The 18,781-nt window shown below is 41.9% G+C and overlaps 1 protein-coding gene across 1 annotated transcript in view; it reads right to left on the bottom strand.

The window, feature by feature from the left end:
* LOC135577062 (tubulin-specific chaperone A-like) overlaps window positions 1–18,781 on the bottom strand; it is a 46,824-nt gene that overhangs the window by 13,107 nt on the left and 14,936 nt on the right. The window contains exon 2 of the mRNA XM_065044715.1: window positions 12,294–12,399. Within this exon, the coding sequence (XP_064900787.1) occupies window positions 12,294–12,399 (106 nt within the window). The remainder of the gene's footprint in view (window positions 1–12,293; window positions 12,400–18,781) is intronic.

Raw genomic sequence — 18,781 nt, 5'->3', positions numbered from 1 at the left:
ATGCGGAAAGAGGTCAGAAAGGTTTTGGCTCTACCGGAGCCCCTGTGGTTGCTTTCACGGAAAAACTGACTTTGGACAAACCATCTAGGTTAGTTTCTATATATGGGCCTGGAAGTGAAATTAGGAGAAAAAGAATGCTTTTAGATTCAGGTGCAGATGTGACAATTATCCCTCGCACTGATTGGCCTCTGTGTTGGCCTTTAGAAGCAGTAAACACCATGGTAGTGGGGATTGCGGGGGCCACTCCTAACCACATCAGCACACATATGGTTAAGACGAGAAGAGGTCGAGGGCTTAGAGGCATAGGTACGACCTTATGTTCTGAACACGACAATTGCATTATTAGGAAGAGATGTGATGTCTCAGTGGGGAAGAGTCATGCAGTCGCCTTTTTGATAATGGCCATTGCGGCGAGCGACACCCGGCCGTGTATGAAGCTGAGTTGGGAAACAAATGATCCTGTCTGGGTGGATCAATGGCCATTACCAAAAGAAAAGCTCGCACATTTAGAGGAGCTGGTTGAAGAGCAACTCCGTCTCGGACATTTGGTCCCTTCCACCAGCCCGTGGAATACACCTGTTTTTACTATCCAGAAGAAATCAGGGAAGTGGCGTTTGTTACAGGACCTCAGGGCAATTAATGCAGTAATGAAAGATATGGGGGCACTGCAACCAGGTCTTCCTACCCCAACCATGCTTCCAAAAGATTGGAATATAATTGTCATTGATTTGAAGGACTGCTTTTTCACGATCCCATTACACCCAGAGGATTGTGAAAAGTTTGCCTTTACTGTTCCAGTGCTTAATCATCAAGCTCCCATGAAAAGATATCATTGGGTAGTGTTACCTCAGGGAATGAAAAATTCTCCTACTATTTGCCAATGGTATGTAGATTTGGCTTTAAAGTCATTTAGGCAACAACGCCCTCAGATGATCATCTATCATTATGTGGATGATATCCTTTTGTGCCCAAATTAAGAGGGAAATCAGCAGCCCACTTGAAGTGCATGTACACTAATGCACGCAGTATGGGCAACAAACAAGAGGAGCTGGAAGCCATCGTGCAGCAGGAAAGCTATGACATAGTTGCCATCACAGAAACATGGTGGGATGACTCATATGACTGGAGTGCTGCTATGTGTGGCTACAAGCTCTTCAGAAAAGATAGGCAGGGTAGGAGAGGTGGAGGGGTGGCTTTATATGTTAGAGAGTCACTCGACTCTGTTAAACTTGAGGTCAGCAGTGACAAGGTTGAGTGCCTGTGGACCAGAATCAGGGGGAAGTCCAACAAGGCTGACATCCTCGTGGGTGTCTGTTATAGACCGCCCAACCAGGACGATGAAGGAGATGAATTATTCTACAAGCAGCTGGCAGATGTCTCAAAATCGATGGCCCTTGTTCTTGTGGGTGACTTTAACCTGCCGGATATCTGCTGGGAGCTCAATACTGCACAGAAGAGGCAGTCTAGGAAGTTCCTAGAGTGTATAGAGGACAATTTCCTTCATCAGCTGGTAAATGAGCCCACCAGGGGCAAGACCCCGCTAGACCTACTGTTTACAAACAGAGAAGGGCTGGTGGGAGATGTAGTGGTTGGAGGCCGCCTGGGGCATAGCGACCATGAAATAATAGAATTTTCAATATTCAGAGATGCAGGGAGAACCATTAACAAAACCTCTACGCTGGACTTCCGGAGGGCAGATTTTTGCCTATTCAGAAGTCTAGTTCAGAGCATACCCTGGGAAACAATGCTTAAAAACAAGGGGGCCCAGGAGGGTTGGACATGCTTCAAGCAGGAGGTTTTGAGTGCACAGGAACAGGCTATACCAGTGTGCCGAAAGGCTAGCCGGCGGGGAAGACAACCGGCTTGGCTAAACAGGGAAACAAAAGTGCAATTTGAAGTTAACTTGGCCAATTCTGTCAGGGATAATAAAAAGTCCTTCTTCAAATATGTTAATAACAAAAGGAGGGGCAAGGAAAACCTCCATTCTCTGTTGGACTCTGAAGGAAATATAGTTAACAAAGATGAGGAGAAAGCTGAGGTACTTAATACCTACTTTGCCTCAGTTTTTACCAGTAAGACAGGTGGCCCTCAGGACAACTCATCTCTGGAGGTGGTTGACAGAGATAGGAAGCCAAATAGGCCCCTTGTATTCCAGGAGAAAATAGTTGGTGATTTACTGAGCCATCTGGATCCTCACAAGTCTATGGGACCAGATGGGATCCATCCTAGGGTGATGAGGGAGCTAGCAGAAGAACTTGACAAGCTGCTCTCCATTATCTTCCAACAGTCCTGGCTCACTGGGGAGGTCCCATATGATTGGAAATTGGCCAATGTTACCCCAGTCCACAAAAAGGGCTGCAGAGCTGACCCTGGCAACTACAGGCCTGTCAGCCTGACCTCGGTGCCTGGCAGGGTTATGGAGCAGATCATCCTGAAGGCAATCACACAGCACCTTCAGGATGGACAAGGGATCAGACCCAGCCAGCATGGGTTTAGGAGGGGCAGGTCCTGTCTGACCAACCTGATCTCCTTTTATGATCAGGTGACTCACCTGGTGGATGAGGGGAAAGCCGTGGATGTGGTCTATCTGGACTTCAGCAAGGCCTTTGACACTGTCTCCCATAATATACTCCTGCAAAAGCTGGTAGCCCATGGCTTGGACAAGTGTACTCTATGCTGGGTTAAGAACTGGCTGGAGGGCTGGGCCCAGAGAGTGCTGGTGAATGGGGCTGCATCTAGCTGGCGGCCAGTCACTAGTGGTGTTCCCCAGGGGTCAGTGTTGGGTCCAGTCCTGTTTAACATCTTTATTTTAGATGAGGGGATTGAGATTTAGATTTAGATGAGGGGATTGAGACCACCATCAGCAAATTTGCTGATGACACCAAGTTGGGAGGGAGTGTCGACCTGCTGGAAGGCAGGAGGGCTCTGCAGAGGGATCTGGATAGACTGGAAAAATGGGCTGATTCCAATGGGATGAAGTTCAATAAGGCCAAGTGCCGGGTGCTGCACTTTGGTCACAACAACCCCCTGCAGTGCTACAGGCTGGGAGCAGAGTGGCTGGAGAGCAGTCAGACAGAAAGGGACCTGGGGGTACTAATTGACAGGAAGCTCAACATGAGCCATCAGTGTGCCCAGGTGGCCAAGAAGGCCAACGGTATCCTGTCCTTTATCAAAAATAGCATGGTCAGCAGGACAAGGGAAATGATCCTTCCCCTGTACTCTGCATTGGTGAGGCCATACCTGGAGTATTGTGTTCAGTTCTGGGCCCCTCAGTTCAGGAAAGACATTGAAGTGCTGGAGCGGGTCCAGAGAAGAGCAACACGACTGGTGAAGGGACTTGAACACAAGACCTATGAGGAGAGGCTGAGGGAGCTGGGGTTGTTTAGTCTGGAGAAGAGGAGGCTTAGAGGTGACCTCATCACTCTCTATAACTACCTGAAGGGAAGTTATAGGCAGGTGGGGATTGGTCTCTTCTCCCAGGCAGTTAGCAATAGGACAAGGGGGCATGGGCTTAAACTCTGCCAGGGGAAATTTAGGCTGGATATTAGAAAGAAATTCTTTACAGAGAGAGTGGTCAGGCATTGGAATGGCCTGCCCAGGGAGGTAGTGGACTCGCCGTCCCTGGAGGTTTTTAAACTGAGATTGGACATGGCACTTAGTGCCATGATCTAGTAAACGGACTAGAGTTGGACCAAGGGTTGGACTCGATGATCTCTGAGGTCTTTTCCAACCCAGTCGATTCTGTGATTCTGTGCAATGAAAAGGAAATTAGTAAGGATACAATAATTCAGTTGACAAAGCAATTAGGTCAGTGGGGTCTGGTTGTGGCACCAGAAAAGGTACAGTGAACTACACCATGGAAATATTTAGGATATGAACTAACTCAGTCCATAATTAGACCTCAGAAGCTTACTGTGAAAGCAAAGGTAGCAACCCTTCGCGATGCAATGAAGTTGGTAGGGGACTTGCAGTGGATAAGAAATGTTGTGGGAATTACAAATACAGATTTGCAACCGTTGTTTAGTCTCCTCCAGGGGGACAAGACCCCCAAGAACCATGGTACCTTATACCAGAAGCAGAAAAAGCACTTGAGCAACTTTCAAGAAAAATTTCACAGAATACTGCTCAGCAGATAAGATCAGAATTGCCTGTTACTCTTTATGTCTATAATATCAATAAGGAGGTGGCAGGACTTTTGGCCCAGTGGAGCACAGAAGAAAAGGATCCATTGTTAGTATTAGAATGGATATTTTTAAACAACCAAAACCAAAAAAACATCATTCAAAGGTGGGAAGCCATTGCCCAAGTGATAGTGAAAGGACTAAGCCAATATCTGACCTTGTCTGGATTGTATGTTGCTAAAATTGTGATCCCTATTTCTCTCAATTTGTTTGAACAGATGCTTCGCAAACACGATGATCTTGCCTTAGCTCTTGCCTGTATTCCAGTGCAGGTGGACAATAATTATCCACCGCATCCCATATTTAAAACCAACCTCCCCTTGGAGCCTATGTCAATTGTTAGTGAGCGTCCATTAGATACAATAACCATTTTCACGGATGCAAGTAGTCGCTCACGCAAAGGAGGTTTTGTATGGTTTGAGAATGGTCAGTAGCATTCACAGACTGTTGTAGCTGAAGGATCAGTTCAAATTTTAGAGTTGCAAGCGGTGATAGCAGCATTTAAAAAATGGCATAACTTCCCAATTAATTTGGTAGCAGATTCTTTTTATGTTGTGGGAGTTGTATAAAGAATACATAGAGCGCTTTTGCAGCGAGTTTCCAATTCCTTGTTGTTTGAAGCACTGTTAGATTTGTGGAACGTGTTAGATTATAGGACAGCACCAGTATTTATAATGTATATAAAAAGCCATTCTAACCTGCCAGGTGGTCTAGCTGAGGCAAACAACATTATAGACAAATTTGTGGCAGTGACAGGTGCCAGTGCCAGAAGAGGTTTTGATGAAGGCATTGTATGTGCTGAACTGGCTTAATCCTAAAAGTGAGACTGAAATGGAACCTGTTGTTATGCACCATATCAAAAATGGCAACGATTTTTTCAAAAAAATGTACCTAAGGTTAGTGTGTTTAATCCAATAACACAACAATGGGAAGGTCCTATGTCATTAATAACCTGGGGAAGGGGATATGCTTGTGTTTCTACAGGTAACCATAAAAATTCGTGGATCCCAGCAAAGTGGGTGAGACCTTGGCTAGCTAACAAAGAAGAAACCGATTGCAATGATGACGACCCTTAATCTCAGAGGTGTTATCGTTTTTAGCAACGGATGTAGCCAACGTTGAGAATACCACTTTGTAAAACAGAGCAGCAATTAATTTTTTGTTATTGGCCATGATCACAGTTATGAAGTGTTTGATTGTATGTGTTGTTTGAACTTAAAAGATAAAAAGATAAAAGATTTGCAGAATAAGAAAATAACAGAAGATGTTGGGTTTTTTGGGTTGGATGCCTTGTTTGGTTAAAAGGAATATTGAAAACAGGTTTGTTCTTGTTAATTGTAATTGTATTAGCCTTAACGTTCTTACCCTGTATTTCACACAGTCTTCAAAGCATGATACAGTGTATTGTCAATGTTATATTAAATAAAAGAGGGGGAGATGTAGTGGCAGAGCCCCGCCCCCACCCCAGGGGGATGGGGTTGTCGCCAGCCTGGCTGAATGGCTAAGCCAGAGACAAAAGAAACGAAAGAAGCCCCATAAGAAGGTAACAATGAATGAGCAATTGCCGGACACATGCTTGCAGAGCGTGTGGACAGTACATGCAGCCTATCACGTTATTGTATAGCACGAGTTACAACCAATCACATTATTGCAAGGCACGTGGACAGGGCAGCTTTGCTATAAAGCTAGCCTGGTCTGACAATAAAGTGAACTCTGTGAACATCACATTGGTGTGTCAGGTTCCATCTCTCGCATGGAAAAAGCAACAATCGAGGGCTGAATTCTGCAGTGCCTGTGTCTCTGCTCATGTGACCTCTGCCCACAAACTTAAGTGGTGTGTTGGAGATGCCCCAGTAGTGAGGTAACAAGAATAAATTTGCTCTTTCCATTGCATCTGTGGCTTCTGGTTGTTCCTGGGACCTGCCTGCGTCAGCTCACACAGCCTCATAAGAACTTGCCCTTTGATGCACAACTGAGAATGGATAATCATAACGGTATGATCTACTCAAAGACAGTAGGGAAGAAAACAAAAAGCATGCAAATAATTCAGTTTGCTAAGAAAAGTGCTACTTGTTGGAACAACTTTTCATCAGAAAGTTTGTAAAATACACTTGGAATCCATTGATCAGTTACAGTCATATTGGATGGAAGGACAGAGATCAAATAGAAAAAAAAGGACGTCTCTAATTATCGTGAACACCAATGGTTCCAAAATTAATAATCCTACTAAGGAAAAGATAGTAGCACGAAGTAAATAGTGATGCCAAGGTTACTGGTTGTCTAATCAACATACTTGTAACTTAAATCTACAGCATGGTATTACTTCTCACCTCACTGGTAATCAGGGACTATAAATGCACAAGGTGCTTGGTCAGGATGGTGACAAGGAGACACAGGGAATAGGACAGCATAGGTGATGTAGGAAAAAGCTGGGTGTAGGGAAGACAGGAGTTCACAGGAGATAGAGCATTAAGGGGAATATAGAGGGGGAAAAAAAAAAACCCACATACAGAAACTGTAGGAAAACAAGTTTAATTATTAGATTGGTGCAAAAGTAATTGTAGTTTTTGCATTGTTGAAATTTGCTGTTTGATATTGGAACACATTATTAAATAAATGCAGTTATGTTATACATAATTTTAATGCACTTTTCTCGCTTTATGTTATTTTTGCTACTGACTTATTACTTGCCCTTTATTTTATATTTATTTTAGACTATGGAAATGATGCTAGACAAAAAGCAAACTCGAGTGATTTTCTTATTCGAGTTCAAAATGGGTCGTAAAGCAGTGGAGACAACTCACAACATCAACAATGCATTTGGCCCGGGAACTGCTAACACACATACAGTGTAGTGGTGGTTCAACAAGTTTTGCAAAGGAGACGAGAGTCTTGAAGATGAGCAGCATTGTGGTCATCCATCAGAAAGTGACAAACAACAATTGAGAGCAATCATCAAAGCTGATCCTCTTACAATTACACCATAAGTTGCCAAAGAACTCCACGTTGACCATTCTATGGTCATTCGACATTTGAAGCAACTTGGGAAGGTGAAAAAGCTCGAGAGGTGGGTTCCACATGAGCTAACCAAAAATCAAAAAATAGTCATTTTGAAGCGTCGTCTTATTCTATGCAACAATGAACCATTTCTCAATTGGATTGTGATGTGCCCACTGCCTCTCATCCTGCTGTTAGGCACCACTGAAAAGACTCTGGTCCCATCCTCTTGACACCCATCCTTGAGATATTTATAAGAATAAATGAGATCCTCTCTCAGCCTTCTCCAGGATGAAAAGACCCAGCTCTCTCAGCCTTTTCTCTTAAGAAAGATGCTCCAGACACCTAATCATCTTTGTAGCTCTCCACTGGACTCTCTCAAATAATTACTTGTACTTTTTAAACTGAGGCACCCAGAACTGGACACAGTACACCAGATGTGGCCCCATCAGAGCAGAGTAGATGGAGAGGATAACCTCCCTTGAGCTGCTGACCACACTCACCCTAATGCACCCCAGAATACCATTGGCCTTCTTGGCCACAAGAGCATATTGTTGGCTCATGGTCAAGCTGTTGTCCAACAGGACTCCCAGGTCATTCTCTGCAAAGCTGCTTTCCAGCAGGTCAACCTCTAACCTGTATGGGTGCATGGAGTTATTACTCCCTAGGTGCAGGACCCTACACTTGCCTTTACTGAATTTCATTAGGTTCTTATCTGCCCATCCCGCCAGCCTGTCCATATGTCACCAAATGGCAGTACAGCCTTCTGGTGTATCAACCCCTCCTCCCAGTTTTGTCTCACCAGCAAACTTCCTGAGGGTACGCTCAGTCTCTTCACCCAGGTCGCTGATGAACGGGTTAAACAATACTGGACCCAGTACTGACCCCTGGGAAATACCGCTAGCTAGAGGCCTCCAACTATACTGCACTGATGATGACAACCCTCTGAGCTCTGCCATCCAGCCAGTTCTCAATCCATCTCACTGTGCACTCATTCAACCCACGCTTCCTGAGCTTACCTATGAGGATGTTGTGGGTGACAGTGCTGAAGTCACAGTAGATTAACATCCACTGCTCTTCCCTCATCTACCCAGCCAATCATACCATCATAGAAGGCTATCAGATTGGTCAAACATGATTTCCCTTATTTCATTCAATTCAATTTCATCATTGAATTTCATTCAATTCAATTTCCATCAATGGAAATTGGATTCACCAATATGGTGAATCCATATTGACAACTACTGATAACCTTCTTTTCCTCCACATGCTTGGTGAAGATATCCAGAATGAGCTGTTCCATCACCTTTCAAGGGATGGATGTGAGGCTGAGTGGCCTGTAGTTTTCTGGGTCATCCTTCTTGCACTTTTTGAAGACTGGAGTGACATTGGCTTTCTTGCAGTCGTCAGGTACCTCTCCTGTTCTCCATGACCTTTCAAAGATGATGAGTACTCGTGGGTCCATCCCATAAGGGCCTATGGATTTTTGGGTGTCCAGTTTGCCTAAATGATCTCTAACCCGATCCTCCTCAAGCAAGAGGAAAGTCTTCCTTTTTCCAGACTTTCTCTCTTACCTCCAGGGTCCGGAATTCTTGAGGGCCGTTCATAGCAGTAAAGACAGAAACAAAGCAAGCATTCAGTAACTCAGCCTTCTCTGTATCCTCTACGACCAGGACACTCTCCTCATTCAGTAGAAGACCTACATTTTTTCTAAACTTCCTTTTGCTGCTTATGTACTTGAAGAAGCCTTTCTTGTTGTCCATTACATCCTTGGCCAGATTTAACTCCAAGTGGAGCTTGGCCTTCATCACCACAGCCCTGCATACTCCAACAGCAATCTTATGTTCCTCCCAAGTGGCCTGTCCCTTTTTTCCACATTGCATAAGCATCCTTCTTCCATCTGAGTTTTGACAAGAGCTCCTTACTCATCCATGCTGGCCTCCTACTCCCTTTACTTGATTTCTTGCTCATAGGAATGCATTGATCTTGAGCTTGGAATAAGTGATGTTTGAATATTAGCCAGCTCTCTTGGACCCTTCTACCTTCCAGAGGCGTAATCCATGGGATTCTTCCAAGCAGGACCTTAAGGAGGCCAAAGTTCACCATCCTGAAGTCCATGGTTGTAGTCCTACTTATTGCCCTGCTTCTTCCACACAGGATCCTTATCTCCATCATCTCATGCTCACTGCAGCCAAGGCTGCCCCCAACCTTTACATCTCCAACCAGTCCTTCTTGGTTTATTAGGACAAGGTCCAGCAGCACACAAGTCCTCATCAGCTCCTCCACCACCTGTATCAAGAAGCTATCATCAGTGATCTGCAGGAGCCTGCCGGATTGTGTGTGCTTAGCCGTGTTATCTTCCCAGCAGATGTCAGGGTGATTAAAGTCTCTCATGGGAACCAGGGCTTCTGCTTGTGAGAGTACTTTCATCTGTCTGTAGAAAGCCCCATCAACTTCCTCATCAGGTGGCCTGTAGTAAACACCCACAAGAGTGTCACCCTTGTTAGCCTGCCCCTTAATTTTCTACTCATAAGCTCTTGACTTGTTCATCTCTCCCTAGGCAGAGTTTGATATATTCCCATTTCTCTCTCACATAAAATGCAACTCTTCCACCTCACCTTGTTGGCCTGTATTTCTTACATGTCTCTGTAATTTCAATGAGGTCATGGCCCTGTGACTGCACATAGATCTCTAATTCTTCCTTTTTGTTCCCCAGGCTGTGTGTGTTGGTGTATAGGCACTTCAGAAAAGTAATTGAGCATATGGGGATTTCCCATTAGAGGTGCAGAAGGATCCACCAGAGCCATACATACATACATACTTTGAGGTGGTTTGCCTTCTAGTTCTCATCTTGGGAGGCAGCTAAAGAATATTTGTTGCTGCTCGAGTTGGATGCAATTCCATGAGCATTGCCACTTCAGACCCCACCTCACCAAGCTGGCCAGCCTGCTGCCAAAGATTCCCTTGCCTTTTCTAGACAGGTGAATCCCATCCCTCCTTAACAGGCTACAGTCGTCATAGAATATCCCCTTGTCATAAAAGCCAAAGCCCTCATGACCGCACCAGCCACAAAGCCAGAAGTTGATTTGCATTATACATCTATTTCTAGCTGCACCCCTTCATCTAACAGGTAAAATGAAAGAAAAGATAACTTGGACACCAATACTTTTCGCTTGCGCCCCAAGGGCCTTGTAGTCTTCCTTGATTCTGCCCAGGTTCTGGCTTGCCACATCATTTGTGCCTACATGGAAAAGCAGAAGTGGATAAGTAGTCTGTGCTCTTGACAATTTGTGGCACTCTCCTGCCAATGTCTCGAACCTGAGCTCCCAGGAGGTAACATACCTCTCATGACTCCCTGTCAGGCCAGCAGATGGGCTACCTCAGTGCCCCTTAGCAGAGTCACCCACTACAAGCACTCATTTATTTTTGCAGTATCCAGTGTTTGCTGCTGGTACCATTTCTCCTTGCAGATCTTGTTTGTGGGTGTCTGTATCTATTAAAGCTTCATATCTGCTTTTGTTTGCAATGCTAGAGGGTGGGGACTGAAGCTGAGTCCTGCTTTTGTGGGTCATGAGGGTCCAAGGTGACTCATTCACTGTGATGTCTGCCACAGAAGCATGGTTCTGAAATCACCAATCTATTTCCATCTTCGCTCCTCTAATACTGCACAGCCTTTTAACTTTTTCCTGCAACTCAGCCACCAAACATATCAGATCATCAATCTGTGCACAGCTCATGCAGGCACTTACCTTTTCTTCAGGAGAAGGGTCTGGGCACTCATTGCAACCTACTCCCTGTACTGAAGTCTCCTTTACTGGTTCTATCTGGGTGAAAGCACAAGACACCTCAAGAGCTTTCTCTGCAGGAGCACTAGTTTAACTCTGAGGTGAGTGCTCACCATTATGGCAGAGAGCTAGAGCACTTCCTTGGGCTGTGGACCTACAAGCAAGCCTGCAGTGCCCTTCCTGCACACCCTGCCTGTGCAAACCGCCACACCCTGTTCACCCTGCTCCTGGTCACTCACGCTCCCTAGGGGCCGTTTAAGTCTCCTGTGGTTGCTTCTGGCAACATTTCACAGCAGAAGTTCCCAGCTTCTGCAGTTTTTGCCTTTGATGAGATCTTGCCAGGTCACTGTGGAAATACCACGGTGCAGTCAAATAATCAGATGAATAGGGGACACTAAAAACAGCAATTGCATTCATATGTTTCTGTTAGCGCAGCAGATCTTCAAAAATACTTTTTCTGTCTCAGTCTATGGTGAGGGAAAAAACAGCTTAGCTCTATAAATACAATTATTTTTTTTATACAAATTCTTAACTTGTATTTCTTTCTCATGGCATAATGAAAGTATGCCAGGACATGCACACATGAACTGCAATCTGAACTTATTTTTAGAACGAACTACAAAACTTAAAAGGATTTCTCCTAGCTTGTTTTTATTTATTTTTATATTAGGCTTTGTTTAACCTATTTTTCCATTGTTTGAAAATGAGGATGGGAAAACAGTAGGTTTTATAACATAAAGTCACCAGACTATTGAAACAAGTGAAAATTATTTTAATTTACAGTTTCAGTTTCTGTGAAGATTTAAGAGAAAACATATGAGAAATGCTTGGGAAGACACAGTTAAAACATAGCATATTTAGCTGAAAGAATATAAAGGCCACAGTTAAACACCAATATGCACAGTTCTGTAAAGAATATAATTGAATCTCCCAAACCCAAGCCTTGTCTCAGTGAAAAGGAAACTTGACACTCCTCCTTCGAAAAGGGCATGTACCAAGTGTCTGCAATGACTATCCTTTATGGAGAACCTTCCATAAAAAAATTAATCTTTTTGTAATAGTGACTAAACCATACCCACTGTTAGCGAGTGATAACCATCCTGATATCAAGTGCTAAACAATCCATACCCAGTGTCCTTATACTGTAGCAGTTCTGGAGAAAAGGAAGTTTCTACCAATGGATATTATGATTTTTAAAACTGACAGAATCTTAGCCTAGTACTTATATAACAGTCTGGAATAACATACAAGAGATTATTTTATTTAAGGATGATTATCATTAAATCAAAGCAAGGAAGAATTTTATAAAACAATTTCTAGGATAGTTTACCTGCTTCTTAATTCCATAATCATCATATGCTTCAGCTTTCATTTTTTCAATCTTTTCTTCTTGCTGTTTTGCTTCTTTTTCATACATAACTTTTTCTTTTGCCAATCTGCAATTAAACCAAGTAATTGTGTTAATCTGGTTCTATTATATGAAAAAGTTACACCACTGAAAACAAAAAACCCTCTGAAAACTGCAGCCCTCTAAGATAATTTTAGGTTGGTGTAAAAGTAATTATGGATGGTTTCAGACTGTGAATTTTAAATCATTATAACTAGGCTCAAACACATCTTTATTAATCAAAATAGGAACCACTGCAATCAACACAGTTTTGCCAACAAGAAATATGTTTATTCCCATAGCAAAAAATCCACGCTTTGGGATTCAAACTCTTGGAAAGCATTTTCTGCATCCTACTGGTTGTGAAAGCGTTCTCCCTGCATAAAGCTGTTGAGATGATTGAAGAAGTGGTAGTCGGTTGGTGAGAGGTCAGGTGAATGTGGCGGATAAGGCAAAACTTCATAGCCTATTTTATTCCACATCTGAAGCATTGGTTGTGTGACCTGTGATCGGGCACTGTCGTGGAGAAGAACTGGGCCCTTTCTGTTGACCAATGCCAGCTGCAGGCACTGCAGTTTTCGGTGCATCTCATCAATTTGCTGAGCATACTTCTCAGATGGATCAGACCGGCAACAGACCACCAAACAGCGACCGTGACTTGTTTTGGGGTATAAGTTTGGCTTTGGGAAGTGCTTTGGAGGTTCTTCTCGGTCCAACCGTTGAGCAGGGCATCACCAGTTGTCATGTAAAATCCACTTTTCATCACACATCACAATCCAATCAAAATATGTTTCATTGTTGTTGCATAGAATAAGAGAACATGACACTTCAAAATGACGATTTTTTAAAAATTTTTGGTCAGCTCCTGAGGGACCCACATATCAAGCTTTTTCACCTTTCCAAGTTGCTTCAAATGCCAAACAACCATAGAATGGTCGACATGGAGTTCTTCAGCAACTTCTGGTGTAATTGTAAGAGGATCAGCTTCTATGATTGCTCTCAATTGTTGTTTGTCACTTTCTGATGGACAACCACTATGCTACTCTTCTTCAAGACTCTCGTCTCCTTTGCAAAACTTGTTGAACCACCACTACACTGTATGTGTGTTAGCAGTTCCCGGGCCAAATGCATTGTTGATGTTGTGAGTTGTCTCCAATGATTTACGACTCATTTTGAACTTGAATAATAAAATCACTCGAGTTTGCTTTTTGTCTAACATCATTTCCATAGTCTAAAACAAATAAAATAAACGGCAAGTAATAAGTCAGTAGCAAAAATAACAAAGCAAGAAAAGTGCATTAAAATTATGTATAACATAACCACATTTATTTAATAATGTGTTCCAATATCAAACAGCAAATTTCAACAATGCAAAACCTACAATTACTTTTGCATCAACCTACTATTAATTAAAAGCAATTCTTAAAGTGTGTAACTACAGATATTTTTCCTGAAGAACTTAAAGTTTTGTGAGCAAGCTCTCCTGGTATTATATAATTTTCTTTAGTGTAAGAAATTTGATCCTGTGAAAAGTGTACACATTAGTTCTGAGCCTCCGAGTTCTTTATAAGCTAAAATATTAACAACTTCCAAAGTGCTCTAAAAGAAAAATAAATGAAGATGTCATTGGAGGAATTGATTGACTGCAAAGTGGATCAGGCAATTTCTGAATGAATCCAGACTATTATCTTTGAAGGTTTTTGTCACTTGTCTCTGAAAATACCTTCAAGTGTGGAGGGGTTTTGATAGATAAAGATTTGTTGCTGAATTAGTCAGGCTCAAAGGAATCTCAAGGCTGCTTCAAGATGCTGAGAACAGAATCTGCTGTGAGAGAGAGGGGCGTCTCCTCATTAACGGGGCCCCAACATGGCGTGAATCATCGGATGTATCATCAGTGAGACTCCAGCACGTGGACAGCCCATGATACTCATTTAGCGAATCCATGCTTGGAGCGTGGATGCGTGATCAGAGAACAGTTGCATATATAAATAAGGAGGCTTGTTTCTGTAATAAATGGCTTTGCGTGATTCGCATTGAATCGGAATGCTGAGTCCTTTATCATTCCAACATTCAAGTAGTGTGTAATGTCATTTCACATAATCACAGAATGGTTGGGGTTTGAAGGGACCTGCAGAGATCACCTAGTCCAACCCACCCGCCAAAGCAGGTTCACCTACAGCAGATTGCTCAGGAATGCGTCCAGGCAGGTTATTAATGTCTCCAGAGAAGGAGACTCCACAAGGTCTCTGGGCAGTCTGTTCCAGCTGCCTTGTAGATCAGGATGACTGCTAATAATGACAGTAAGAGGCAAAAGCTCTCTCTATCTCTGAAAAAAATTCCTCACATCATATGTAGCCAAAACAAACTTAACATTAAGATATCTGCAACGGCAACACTCTAATCATCAACTTTTAGATCAGCATTTTTCAGACTTTCTCATCACCATCCAGACTCTGATAGTTTTGTGCATGACCTATACTGGCATTTATCATTATGTGGCCTTTCCCCTTTCCTATTCACTACTAAATAACACCATTGCACCTACCTTAAAAACTGACATTCTTCTTAGCAGCAACTCTGAAAAAGTTATCATGTGTATATGATAAGAAGAAAGCTCTTTCAGGCTCACAAACTCTGGTCCCCAAATTTTTTTTCCTGATTACAACTCCATGTCATGCCATTAAACATAATATTTCCCATACAAAATAATAAAAAGTAAAATTCCCAAATAACATAGTAGCCTCATATTCTTGTGTTCCTTAAAATATTTTTCCCATTTACTTTGATGCTGGTTTAGGAGTTACAGACAAAAGTAACAGTTCCAGAATTTACATTATTGCAAGTTTCTTTATGGCCTTATTTTACAAAGGGAAAAGAATCCATCTTTAAATCCTAATAATGGACCCGTATTTGGAAGCAGGACATTTTTTGCTAGCAAGCATAGATTCAAGAATAATGCAAGAAATTTTGAAGGTCAAAAGGAAATATTAAGGTAGTCTAGTCTGATGTCCTGCAGTATTTTTTTTACATTGCAATTCCATTATCAGGCCTAATTATTTGTTGTTACTGCAATTTTGCTATTACATCTTCTACTTAGTTACATATGTTTATTATGTGTATGCTGAATTACATAATGCTAGATTCAAATCAAAACATCCTTCAGGATCTGGAGAATTATGAAGTAATTCTTGATTAGCTAATTCAAGATCAAAACAAACATTGAGATGCTAGTGCAAACCTGAGAGCATGCCAAAGAAAAGCCTTCCCCTAACAAGAACAAGCCTATATCAGAACAGCCTGTATTAGATAAGATTGTTTAAGGAGAACTCAACAGGCAAAAGAACATAACCAGATCCAAGAAGCAAAGAATATTATACAAATGAAAAGAGAATAAAGGTCTTGTAGAGAGCTTCTTTGGCCATGTTAGCATATCAGAGCAAATTCATTCCTAATTTGTCACAGTTAAGTGCTCTAATAGAAGTGCTGCTGAGGATGGACAAAACAGTACTGGGTTGATAAGAACCTTTTATGAACTGAAGCTGCCACAAAAGCACCACTGCAGTAATATCTTGAGAAAAAAAAAGATGTCAAGGTTTAAGGCAAGGTGGCAATAAACCGTGGCAGACGCTCCCTGTTATCCCCTCATTTTCACGCCACCCCTTTCCTTTAGATCGTAAAGATGATTGGAAAGATAAGAGGAAAGGAAGAGAGACTTGGACTTCACGTTGGAAAGTTTAAAAAGGCTTTACTAATGCTACTAATAAATAGAGAATATATATATAAAACCACTCTCAAGTGCTTGATGTGGAGTTGGTGTAACTCCAGCAGTGGCGGAGCTGGGTGTGCGGAGCTGGCGTGGCTCCAGCAGGTGCAGGTCAGGCCCCCGGAAGTCGTGGGTGGGACTTTAGAGCAAACTGGAAACTGGTTGCAGGGATGCAGGGCCTGAGGACTGTAGATCACAGGCAGACAGACAGGGTCCTCTCTAGATGCCGGCCATGGTCAAAGAGAGCATGACCCTCACGATCACCCTCTTATATAGGGGGTATGATGATTATGGGATGGCATACTTCCGTTGGTCAGTTCTAGTCACCTGTTCCATCCACCCCTCCTCAAACACACCCCTCTCACAAGGGAACGTGGGAAAACTTATCAGTCTTTCTTGGCTGCCATAGTAATAAACCTAAACACAAGCTTCTTGAGCATTCTGTTGGTCTTCTTATCAGCACTGAGTACAGCATCCTAGGAAAAATACGCAGGCTAAAATTCAGAAAAGTACAGCCACCTAGAAGAACTTAGCTGAAAGAAAAATCACTAAAAGAGAACCAGTCTTGTTTTTAACAAAACCAAGACAAGATAATATGCTGATACTGCAACAGCAGAACCTCTCCCTGCTTTTGACAGAGTTTACATCATGAAAAATTGTTTTGCCAAAATAGCCTTAAGCTGTGGTTCCACAACAGCTAATCTATATTGGGCTGTGGCAACACTCACCTGAACTGGTTTCAACCCCTGTGGAATCACACCATTAGTATGATTCAGCCTTATAAAGAAGCAGTGTGTAGAGCACATAGTGTAGGTATCATCTAGGTTAGTTTCTACAAGTCAGCCAAATACTGGCTTTGAAAAGTAGTACTGGGAAAAGATAGCCTAATTACTACTAATAAAGATACTAAATCGGGGCTGTAAATACAGCTACTGGAAATCAGCTCCAGTATTAGCATCAGCAAATATTGATTAAATACAGGATGCGTTGACTGAACAATGTTACTTGATTTAATCCCAGACACTTATTTGCTTTGCTATTTTTAGGTTCCAAAAAAGTTGATTTTAATCAACCTGTGAGACAGCTGATTTTTTTTTTTTTAAATGAAAATATAAAATTCCCTTGAGGAGAAGAGGGAGAAAAATACAATTAAAAGCAATTTTAATGTTGATTCATTTACTAAACAGTGTATGCCATCAAAACTAAATGCAACTTGCATCACTAAACCCAGTATTTTAAATTATTTTAATTTTTAGCTAGAACAAAAGGCACAATGTTTGTTACTACTTATGTTTTCACATTACGTTTTCACTCTCAGATCTCCCTCTATGCACACTAAGTTTTCAAACTGACCACTATTCAAGTTGGCTCACTTTTGTAAAGAGGTAAAGGACTGCATGTTCTGGCCTAGTTTAGAACTAAATTTTAACTTGATTTTTTGCCCACCTTTCTCAGATCTAGATGCTTAATAATTACACACATTTATCTACCTACTTCTGTATTAATTGTACACTTCAGAAGCAGAACTTGAAATATTCTGCTTTCAAAACTGAAAACATTACATGAAACCCGAAATATGAGACTGCTTTCTATGACACTTTTTCCATTGCACTTTGTTCAGTAATCAGAATTGTCCAATTTAATATTCCATTTATCATTCATAAGATTAGGATGCTGATATTAAAGCTATTAAGAAGTTTTGATTTGAAAACATTTTCTGCAGTAGGTCCTTCCTCTAGATGCCATGAAGCTATTTCTATTGAATACATAGCTTGGGAGATGCTAAATTAAAGCAAGGTATTGATTTCAAAAGGAAAGTGAAATTTTATAATGGAGTAATATTATCCCTTAATCATCTCTTCCTTAAAATTTTCAGCAGATACACAGAATACTGTGCCACACAATACTTCTTTTCCTCTCTTCTGCCTTCACCCTTTGTCAATCTAGAAGTAAGATTCTCTGTTGGTGGTGGGGTTTTTATGTTGTGTGGTGGATTTTTTGTTTGTTTTGGATTGTTTGTTTGGGTGGGGTTTTTTTTGGAGGGGGGGTGTGTCCCCTCCCAGGTTAAAATGAATACTAAACCAAAATCTTCATATATGGTGTAATCATACACAATGAACAGACTAAGAATAGCTCAGTAGGTACCAGAAAAAGACAGACCATGACTCGTTTTATTTAAGTACATCACTCATTTCTAGATGGAAAAACCTACAACCATAAAAACTACTACAGGCATAACTTTAGCAGACATTCTACAGTATCATATAAAATATAATCTTCAGTAACTTTAACTTTTAACTGCAAGAACTTGAAAATTAAAAAAGGAAACTATGTAGATAACCTATCATAGTTATACTTACCTGTGCTGGTTTTGGCTGAGGTACAGTTAATTTTCTTCATAGTAGCTAGTATGGGGCTGTGTTTTGGATTTGTACTGGAAACAGTATTAATATTACAGGGAGGTTTTCATTATTGCTGAGCAGTGCTTACACAGAGTCAAGGCCTTTTTGGCTCCTCATACCGTCCAACCAGCAAGTAGGCTGGGGGTGCACAAGAAGTTGGCAGGGGACACAGCTGGGACAGCTGACCCCAACTGACCAAAGGGATATTCCATATGATATCATAGAATGCCCTGAGTTGGAAGGGACCCATAAGGATCATGAAGTCC

The sequence above is a fragment of the Columba livia genome, chromosome W (assembly GCF_036013475.1).
Source record: "Columba livia isolate bColLiv1 breed racing homer chromosome W, bColLiv1.pat.W.v2, whole genome shotgun sequence".
Lineage (NCBI taxonomy): Eukaryota > Metazoa > Chordata > Aves > Columbiformes > Columbidae > Columba > Columba livia.
The sequence above is the reverse complement of the archived record's forward strand: the minus strand, read 5'-3'. Positions and strand labels throughout refer to the sequence as shown.